Source organism: Glandiceps talaboti, chromosome 14 (assembly GCF_964340395.1).
Source record: "Glandiceps talaboti chromosome 14, keGlaTala1.1, whole genome shotgun sequence".
In the NCBI taxonomy this organism is placed as follows: domain Eukaryota; kingdom Metazoa; phylum Hemichordata; class Enteropneusta; family Spengelidae; genus Glandiceps; species Glandiceps talaboti.
In genome coordinates this window covers 21,996,180-22,007,717 of record NC_135562.1, presented here as the reverse complement: position 1 = coordinate 22,007,717, position 11,538 = coordinate 21,996,180, and the positions used below count along the sequence as shown (strand labels likewise).

The window sequence follows — 11,538 nt, the reverse complement described above, 5'->3', positions numbered from 1 at the left end:
CATTAAAAGTTACATCAACACGCTTTTCAGGACATGCGCTTTCTTATGTTTATAGTATGTACTAAATTATATCGAATTTGAAGTATGAATTTTGAAGATATAGCCTTATTACTGAAAATCAATAATCATACAAATGAGCCATTAAACCTAAAAGCTACATCACAAAACGTGTTATAAGCTGTTTGTTTTGTTATAGTTGATGTATTTAGTAAATTATAATGAATGTGAATAGTACACTCTTAAGAGATAACCTAATTACTGAAATTCAGTACTTTTCAAATCGCTTATTAAATCTAAGTGTTACATCTATAGGCATTCTTAAGATATAGCCCAATTACTGAAAATCACGAATTATAGACATGTCTCATTAGAACTATAAGCAATATTAATTAACAAGCTTTTCAGAACATGTGCCATTTGTTATGTTTGAAGTATGTACCAAATTATGTTGAGCTTGACGAGTGCATTTTTTCTTCCGTAAGGAAGAGATGTATTAGTGGGTGAAGGTCTCTGTGTGTGTATGTGTGTATCTGTCTGTGTGTCTGTCTGTGTCACTGTTTTCTCCAAAACAAACGAAATTTGAAGACATATTCCGGAGGGCAATGGCAAGAAGTGATTAGGTTTTGGTAAACATTCCCAGAATACTATTGAGCAATTGGTTTTCTGTAATTAGGCTATATATCAAGAATGCACACTTCAAATTCAATAGACTTTGGTACATACATTTGCATACCTAAGCACATCTGTCCTGAAAATATTATTGATGTAGCTGTCAGTTTTAATAAGTTATTGGCATATTATCGGTAATTAGACGCAGTGGCCACAAAAAAGAAAAGCATTATTTCTGGTCAGGAAATGTTGTCTAAATTCGATGCGAATTTAAATTTCTTTTTTTAATTGTTCATGATTAGTCCTGCAGTTGTCTTTACTGAAGTAGCAATTAATATACATAGAGTTATTTTGTGTTTTCCCGTGGATCTGCAGACTGCATTGGCTGGAAAAACACAGGGGAAAAAGATCAAAGCGGGGGCATTTCAGTGATGTGCCGTGACCAGTAACAATTCCTTCTCTTTTGTTAGCCTTTTGGGGCCGGTCAGTTTCCCCAACCTGGGGCAGTGGATTCTTAAATCGGACCGACAAAAAGTCACTGACCCCCACTATCTGTAAAACCAAAAACAGGCTGAACCCCCCCCCCATCACTTAATTCTAAAACATAATAACCCCCCCCCATATAATATTCACAGGACAGGTATTTTTTATCATGTGTGGATTGCTTGACTGTCTTGTATCTACTTTATAAGATCCCAGGATAGCACTATCATAATTATAATTATTGACAACACAGGGTAAATATATTCTACAGGGAGTTTAATAGTATCATGACTGACAGCTACGGGGATAAGTGTGAGAAGGGAATATGTACATCTCTTATGGGGGGTCCTAGGGGGTCTCCCCCTAGAAGCCCAGGAGGTTTTTAACTCTGAAAAGTCAATTTTGAGACATTTTCAGAAAATAATTTCCAAGCTTTACAAGACAGCACCAACATGTAAAAATAAGCAACTACATAGGGTTGAGATATTTTTGAAATATACTTTGATAGCATCTTGACAGTAAGAGGGGAAGAGATTGAGACTGGGATATGTCCACCTCATGTGGGGGGGGGGGGGTCCATGGGGTCTCCCTCTAGAAGCCCTTGAGGATATTTACTCTTAAAGCCAATATTTAGGCTATTCAGACCCTTTCAAGCAATAACTTAAACCACGCTTTACAAGACAGCATCATCAAGTATTAGAAACTATAGGGATTTTCCCCTGGCAGATCTGCAGTTTTGCTTCTATTAAGGCAATGCTGAAGTTATCCATAGCCTTTTAGGTAATATTTCCAAGCTTCAAAAAGCTAACGAAAATGTAAGTTTTAGATGAGTTTCCCATGTCACATAAAAATGGGCCCGTAACATTGGTATAGGGGCATAGTTTATAAAAAGAAGTTAATCTAAAATGTTCTACTCGTCAGTATGAACTTGTCAGAAGGGATTAATACACTTTCTGTTTTGGACACTATAAGTTATTGAAACTACAAATCACCACATCTCATCAGCTTTCCAGTTTCTATTATACACTAGGTATGACCGCCTAAAGTTCTCTAACATACCGGTGTATCTATGAAGATCACCATTACGAAACCTTCAAGTTCACTTTTGCCCCAACGTGCAATATAAGTGAAGCATTGATTGTGAGACAGCCAAGCATTTACATAACATGTTCTGTAACTAGTGTGGTAGCTAGGTAATACATGTATATGTATATGTATAGTTATGTTTGAACTGATAAGTAATATCCAAGAATTCATGTAAGAAACAGGGATATGAACAAATATTTACATGTACCACATTTCAGACAAGGCTATATGCCATTGTAGAAAAGGATTGTTTTATTCCATCACAATCCAAAACACAATGACCCCCACCCCCATCCACAATTTTCAAAAAAGCATGACACCCCCCCCCCGCCCACTACTGCCAATTTCAAAAACAGGTTGCAAAATGCAAAAAAAAAATCCATACGATCTTTTCAAAATTGAAAATCTTCTCTCTTTGTTTTAATATAAATCTTTCGATACTAAGGGCGAGTTTGCTGCTAGAATGCGTGCATTTATTCGTAAAAAATAACATTATCACAACAATGCAAATGAGAAAAGCAAATGTTGTTACCTACTGTGTTGCAATGTTGGGCAGTGTACTAAGCGCTTTAATTAGGTCAATTTTACCCCAATTTTCCGACATTGATTGGCTTTGTTCTAGACCATTCAAAGTATTCGGGTTGCTTGTATTGAAAGGTACGTATATCAAAATATATATCAATACGTTTATGTCCAGATCTGAATATTATATTTGAGAAACCAAACGAACTTGAGCGCCATGGAAATTCACCTCATTGTGGCATGCATCGCGAAATTCTTGAACTTAGTGTTACAAAAAGGGTCTGTAAACGAGAATCAAAGTATAGAGTGGTATCATGCTTAAAAGTGTGCAAACTTTCTGATGCATACTAGCGATGTTATGATGGTTTGAATTTTGTTTATTATTTGCCATGGAAACGAGTGTACATATCCCGGGTATATATATGTATTGAGAATAGGTAGGGGATAGTTGAATAACTTTTCGACAACTTTCACTGGGACTTCAAAATTCACAGATATAGAGCTAAAATTCATTATGTTCAATTGATACAGCAATCCATACATTTGTGCTGTATGCATGGTGAAATGTATGTATGTCTATATGTATGTCGGATGTATGTGTATCCCTGTAAATTTGAATAATTTGATTTCAAAAGCCATTACATCTGTTCCACTACATGTACATACATAGATTGATATCACAAAGTACTTTCAGATTTCTATAGTTTGGCACACCTTTTTGTCAATTCAGGGGTATATCATGTACTAATAGCCTACTATAACAAAGATTGTTGCATTCCAGCAATTACTATGTGTAGGAACAAAAAGCTCAATATTACCCTTACGGAAGGCTTTCAGTTTAAATCTGGTTAATGTATGGCCTAATTACCAAAAATATTAATCATATGTAAATCATCATTAATATTCATGAACGTTTATCAAAAGCTAATCAGTCGCAGCCATTACCTAAAAATATGTGTACCAAATTTCGTTTGCATTGAGACAGCCATTTTTGAGAAAACGATGAAACAAACAGACAGACAGACAGACAGACAGACAGACAGACAGACAGACAGACAGACAGACAGACAGACAGACAGACAGACAGACAGACAACCCATCCTTAAAATATAACCTTCCTGTACGGAATGTAAAAAATCAATCAAGAATCACTGAGTGATATATAACCTACCTGTATTAGTACTTAGCTGTAGCAAGTTATGTCTATTATGTTGGTCTTCATGTTCAGATCATTCCTCAGTGATTATTAAGTATGATTTTTAATAAATGTCTAAGTTGCAACTACCAGTGCAGGTGAGGTAACTATGATGTCATTTCACAAACAAACTAACTATTCAAAATATGTAAGAAATCATGATTTGTCAACGTGTTAATGTACGAAAGTCTTCCTTCAGGTCATCATCGACTACAACTGATAGAAAACAACATAACTGTGTTCCATTTTATTTCTAATTGCTAGTTTCGAATATCTGACATAACCAATTATTTTTCTTTTCTCGTTTCAAACAATTCTAAGACGTTATCTTTCGTTATAACACATTGTTGACCCAGAACGCAGACTTTGTGTGGCGTTCATACTGACACTTAATAACCTATATGAATAGCAAGTGTGTCCATGACAACCATGTTTGTGATCCAGCCTGTGATTAGATAAACTGTGCATTAATACTCTATTTGAATATAAAACAGAAACCAAGAGTTTCAAACACCTATTAGCTCCCATTGCTATGATAAACGTAATCCCTACGGCGTCCCTTTGAAGTCAAATCAGATTTAAATGTGAACAGTCAAACATTCTCTGGACTGTAAAAAGCTCGGTGGTGAATCTTGTCATTGACACGAATTGCCTTTGAAGTACCGACGTAAAGAAATCTTCTTAACAGTAGGATTCTCCAGTGCTGAAGAGAATCGATTTTAGATGTGACAGTATTACCTGTAATCATTATCAAGCTGGCATACTTTAATCGCAGTGGTTGTTACCCCTCTCTCAAGATGATATTTCCGTTGTGAATGGCAGATAAAATGTAATTGCCCATGGCATACATATGTCGTAATTGTCTGACGTCAATATTGAATATTATGGGATGTCATTAAGAAACACCTATTTCATTTCGTTCCCCTATCTAGAGTGAAATGCACATTATACCCATGGTTTCCATGACAACCCTAATTAATGCCAACAATTTTCGAATGATAATGCTATATTTATTCTTGTGAATAATCTTACGTGAGTATTATTCGTTCTTTGTCACCACAAAGAGAAAACATTACTGTTATTATGAACTGAAAATTGACAATTGCCAGAGTGATTGCTCGTACCATTTGGGAAAATTCACCCACACCTTTTTCTGTAAGCTCAGAATCAATATCTTATGAACATTTGAGTTGGCCTTGCCAAAACGTAGCTAAGTGAATTTTATTCCAATGTTGTCATAGTAACAATGTGATAATTTTGAAAATTGCTTAAAAATGAAAAAAAATAATATCACTGTTCCATGAAGGTCATTGGAGCAATGTAAGTATATATATCAAGTGTGAGGTAGAAATTAAAGATGTCTCGACCAGTCACTATAATCTTCTGATATCTTTATTAAAACCGACGTTTCGGCAACGCAACAGTTGCCTTCTTCAGGGTCAAACTAATAGATAAAATGGATAAAATCGAAAGTCACAAAATGCTAAAAATGAATACAGGATAAAAGTGTCGGAATAAAATGCTACAGATATGGAAATAAAATATGACTACAGCGTGAAAAGATCTCACTAACCTCGAACGTATTCCTGGATGGTAAACTGAATATGAATAAAGAGAGTAGCCTTAGGTGGGCTTAAAAAGAAACGTAGTATGGCCACCTAGCTTGAAAGGGAAAGGGGGACAATAGGCGGGGGGGGGGGGCTGAAAAATAAATGGAAAGTACGATGACAAACCTTACGGTTAATATCCTTGGGTGACAGTGTGTCTAAATTGTTGATGTACGATTTTGACAAGTCGGCTTAGGTTTGTCATAACATATCTAAACTTTTTGTAATCATAGAAACCACGTCATTACTACGAAAAATGCTTAAATGTATAGAAAGTCATAAATATAACCGCTTAAAACTAGACTTCAGACCCAATTAAATAAGATCTATACAATTATAGCGTTAGAGGAACTCTTGTTTTCTTTAAGATGACGCTCTGGTTTGCCAATGGTCTCATTGTATAATTTGCTTTCCAACCTCATGTCAAAGTTTAAAACCAGTCTAAGTAAAACGAAAGATAAGGGGATTTAGCAACCTGGAATAAATAAGGGGACACACTATCCTTTGCCATTGCTTGTGTTTAAATATTTTAATGCCGGTCACCGTTGTCTTTCTTTCGATTGAATCATCATATCGAATGTTCAATAATGTAAACAGTAAATCTGAATGATTGTGTGATAATTCTTTCAACCACCCATCGAAAAATATCATGTATTTTTAATATGTGTAGGACCCATTGGCAAATTTCTTTCTTCAGTGAATTGTTGATTATTTTCACACACTCCAGTTTTCACCGTCATCATAGATTCCCTTTTACTCAATTAAGTCAGATACTTCATCGGCATAATTTGTCAGATTCTTTCTCAAACATCAAGAGTTCGTATGCAGGGTGTGTGGTAACCATATCTATATTCAAATAAGGTAACATCAATACATTTCCTGCACCTAAGCACGCTAGAACTACTCTTGGAGCTATTATAGTGTGAAATAATCATCTACAGACACCCAACCAGGTTTTTTAGTTTAGATTGAAAGAATGTACGAAAATATATATGTACATGAACAATTACGTCATCAAGTAAATGTATTTTTAATTTTACATAGTAAATCAAATATACAATTAATTAATATTAATTTATTTTCCAATATAAGTATGTTTTGATTAATTCTTATGCAAATGATATTCAGATTTATAAGTTTTCCAATACATTCTTGCTGAGTGTAAAACTGTCTTGAGGTCGTGTTTAATCACGTGGCGGGGCATGACGTTTAATCAGCTCTGTCTATAGAGCTATTTGTCATGTCCTTCATTATTGTACCTTTATATATTAGTGTAGTAAGTGTACCTTTAAGTAAGTGTACCTTTATCTATTATTGTAAGTAAGTGCACCTTTAACTATTTGTGTAAGTAAGTGTACCGTTATATATTAGTGTAAGTAAGTGTACCTTTAAGTAAGTGTACCTTTATATATTAGTGTAAGTAAGTGTACCTTTATTATTCATACATTAGTGGAAATACAGCAATACAATAGAATAAAGCAATTTCTCCTGATGCATTGTTTCCCTTAAATATATACAGTATAGTATTTCACAACTGTGTTATATATGTTTTACATTAAAAGGTTATGTCAACATATGACAGGGTGTTGCCCTTTTCCATATACAAACTATAAAATGAATATCTATAATTCTTATTAATACAATAATTTATTTTTGTTGGATGTCAACCTTGTCATCTGGCAAAACCTCATGAGCTTGAAAACAATTTTGATCATTTGAAATATTTGTAACCATGACTATTGTATGTGTTATTAAGTTTGTATTAATAATAAAATTCTCCTATATTGTCACCAATTTCTCAGAAAAAATATTGTATGTACTCTTTGATTATTTTCGAGTAGTGTAGTTATGTGTGATGAAAAAGATACTCAATGCTCAGAAAACATCCTTCATCCTTCATTTTGTAGAGTGGATTATATTGCCGAGCGTTGAATGGAGACTTCCATGCCGATATAACTCCTGTAGTTCTTGCTGCCCATCACAACAGCTATGACATCTTAAAAATCCTACTTGATCTCGGAGCCAGAATAGAGCAACCGGAATACTACCACTTTCAGACCGAGGAATTCACACTTGAACACTCCGTGGGTACTATAAACGTGTACAGGGCTCTGGCTTGTCAGGCGTATATTTCATTGACAAGTGAAGATCCTATTCAAACGGCCTTCCAACTGAGCTGGAAGCTGCAACAACTCAGTGTTAGGGATTATGAGTTCAGATTTCAGTACGAACAGTTGGCTGACCAATGCGCCCAATTTGCTGCAGATTTATTAGGACACGTAAGAAATACACAGGAACAAATCACCGTCCTCAATCATAATCCAGACGAATGGGCTTTGACGGCGGATTTCCATGAACCACTCAAAGTAAAGAAAGCTATACGTTACAACCAGAAGAAGGTATGTATGTACATATGTATGTATGTATGTATGTATGTATGTATGTATGTATGTATGTATTTAAGTATGTATGTATGTATGTATGTATGTACGTATGTACGTATGCACGTACGTATGTATGTATGTATGTATGTATGTATGTATGTATGTATGTATGTATGCATGGATAGATGGATGGATGGGTGCGTGCGTGCGTGGGTGGGTGGGTGGGTGGGTGCGTGCGTGCATGCATGCATGCATGCATACATGGATGGGTGGGTGGGTGGGTGGCTGTGTGGGTGCGTGCGTGCATGCATGCATGCATGTATGTATGTATGTATGTATGTATGTATGTATGTATGTGTGGATGTATGTATGTATGTATGTATGTATGTATGTATGTAAAGAAAGAAATGCAAAAGTAACTTGTGAGACAGTAAATGAATGCAATCCGACGTTTCGAATAAAAATTCTTTTTCAAGGTATTTATAGGCAAGGCATGTTAGGTAAACACCTGAATATATCTGAAAGTTATGGAATAGAACGACAACCGCGCGTGATTAACGGTTATACGCGTGAAAACTTCTAATATTCGCACGCACCAAATAGAACCTAATAAAACACGCCTAAAATATAAAATACGCGTGATTAGACTGGGAATGACGTCAATAATTTATTAATTCCAAGGGGTTTCAGTGCTCCGAGACGGAAAACTATTTCCTTCAACCTCAATAGTTTCTCATCACCAGAAACCTTACAAATTCCTGAAATAGACATATCTGATACACTGTGATCGTTGGTAATAAAATGCATAGATAAGGGATAGTTACGATTCTTTTGTCTGGTCAGACGGAGATGTACTACGAAACGATCACCAAGACGGCGTACAGTTGAACCTATATATAAAAAACCACATTTCTGGCATGTAATGCAATACACCACGTTAGTACTAATACAATTAAATCTACTTGTAACAGCCACACTGTTCTTAGGGCCAAAAACATGATTAGTATTAATAATGAAACGACATGTACCACATCGAGTACGATCGCATGGAAATGAACCAGCATTAACTTCCAATTCATGTTGTTCTGTATGTTGTTCTGTTATGTATGTATGTATGTATGTGTGCGTACGTGCTTGCATTGTATTGTATTGTATTGTATTGTATATGTGATGTGTATGTGTTTGTATGTATGTATGTATGTATGTATGTATGTATGTATGTATGTATGTATGTATGTATGTATGTATGTTTGTTTGTTTGTTTGTTTGTTTGTCTGTCTTGCTGGCTGGCTGACTGACTTGATTGACGGATGGTTGGATGGCTGTGACGTGTTATCACTGTTAGCATGGAAGGATTGCTGTAAATGGTTTCAGTATTGACAGTCAGATGTTGACAATAATTGGAATGCCTCCTTGCCTCTTACTTCTCTATTCTACTTTCATCAACACACTCTACGTTTACGACATAAATTCTGTAGTAATTACAAGTTGTTGTCATTACCAGCCTGCTAACAAAGTACATTGGTTTACCACATCACTCAGTTCTCTGACTCGGGTCAATATTTATCAAGATAAGGATATGTTGACAAACCACATTGGACACCGCATATTCGATTTTATTCAACCCATCACTTCGACGGTAATGCTCAATGACGTCATTTCAATAGGCGATAACCATAATGGAACATGAGAACACTTTATGTGTGAAGAATGTACAATTCACCGATAACATTTTCCCAGGGACGACTATGATACTGTAATCCTATCAGACACCTTGTGTTCTTACACATTCAAAAGCTAGTCTCCCTTCCATTGTTATCACCGTCACGGTTTCCCTTCCATTGCTATCACTAGTACTCTCATGAACTCCCTTCTATTGCTATAACTTCCACGGTTTCCCTTCCATTGCTATAACTCTCACGGTCTCCCTTCTATTGCTATAACTCTCACGGTCTCCCTTCTATTGCTATAACTCTCACGGTCTCCCTTCTATTGCTATAACTCTCACGGTCTCCCTTCTATTGCTATAACTCTCACGGTCTCCCTTCTATTGCTATAACTCTCAGTCTCCCTTCCATTGCTATAACTCTCACGGTCTCCCTTCTATTGCCGTAACTCTCACGGTCTCCCTTCTATTGCTATAACTCTCAGTCTCCCTTCCATTGCTATAACTCTCACGGTCTCCCTTCTATTGCCATAACTCTCACGGTCTCCCTTCTATTGCTATAACTCTCAGTCTCCCTTCCATTGCTATAACTCTCAAGGTCTCCCTTCTATTGCTATAACTCTCACGGTCTCCCTTCTATTGCTATAACTCTCAGTCTCCCTTCTATTGCCATAACTCTCACGGTCTCCCTTCTATTGCTATAACTCTCACGGTCTCCCTTCTATTGCTATAACTCTCACGGTCTCCCTTCTATTGCTATAACTCTCAGTCTCCCTTCCATTGCTATAACTCTCACGGTCTCCCTTCTATTGCTATAACTCTCACGGTCTCCCTTCTATTGCTATAACTCTCACGGTCTCCCTTCTATTGCTATAACTCTCACGGTCTCCCTTCTATTGCCATAACTCTCACGGTCTCCCTTCTATTGCCATAACTCTCACGGTCTCCCTTCTATTGCTATAACTCTCACGGTCTCCCTTCTATTGCCATAACTCTCACGGTCTCCCTTCTATTGCCATAACTCTCACGGTCTCCCTTCTATTGCTATAACTCTCAGTCTCCCTTCTATTGCTATAACTCTCACGGTCTCCCTTCTATTGCTATAACTCTCACGGTCTCCCTTCTATTGCTATAACTCTCACGGTCTCCCTTCCATTGCTATAACTCTCACGGTCTCCCTTCTATTGCTATAACTCTCACGGTCTCCCTTCTATTGCTATAACTCTCAGTCTCCCTTCCATTGCTATAACTCTCACGGTCTCCCTTCCATTGCTATAACTCTCACGGTCTCCCTTCTATTGCTATAACTATCATGATCTCCTTTCCATTGCTATAACTCTCACGGTCTCTCTCCCATTGCTATAACTATCATGGTCTCCCTTCTATTGTTATAACTCTCACGGTCTCCCTTCCATTGCTATAACTCTCACGGTCTCCCTTCTATTGCCATAACTCTCACGGTCTCCCTTCCATTGCTATAACTCTCACGGTCTCCCTTCTATTGCTATAACTCTCACGGTCTCCCTTCCATTGCTATTGCTATAACTCTCACGGTCTCCCTTCTATTGCCATAACTCTCACGGTCTCCCTTCTATTGCCATAACTCTCACGGTCTCCCTTCCATTGCTATAACTCTCACGGTCTCCCTTCCATTGCTATAACTCTCACGGTCTCCCTTCCATTGCTATAACTATCATGGTCTCCCTTCTATTGCTATAACTCTCACGGTCTCCCTTCTATTGCTATAACTCTCACATGGCCTCCCTTCCATTGCTATAACTCTCACGGTCTCCCTTCTATTGCTATAACTCTCACATGGCCTCCCTTCTATTGCTATAACTCTCACGGTCTCCCTTCTATTGCTATAACTCTCACGGTCTCCCTTCTATTGCTATAACTATCATGGTCTCCCTTCCATTGCTATAACTCTCACGGTCTCCCTTCTATTGCTATAACTATCATGGTCTCCCTTCTATTGCTATAACT

The 11,538-nt window shown here is 37.0% G+C and overlaps 1 protein-coding gene across 1 annotated transcript in view; it reads left to right on the top strand.

The window, feature by feature from the left end:
- Positions 1-11,538, top strand: part of LOC144445419 (short transient receptor potential channel 5-like) — an 85,385-nt gene that overhangs the window by 50,899 nt on the left and 22,948 nt on the right. Inside the window, exon 3 of the mRNA XM_078134959.1 lies at positions 7,410-7,901. Within this exon, the coding sequence (XP_077991085.1) occupies positions 7,410-7,901 (492 nt within the window). The remainder of the gene's footprint in view (positions 1-7,409; positions 7,902-11,538) is intronic.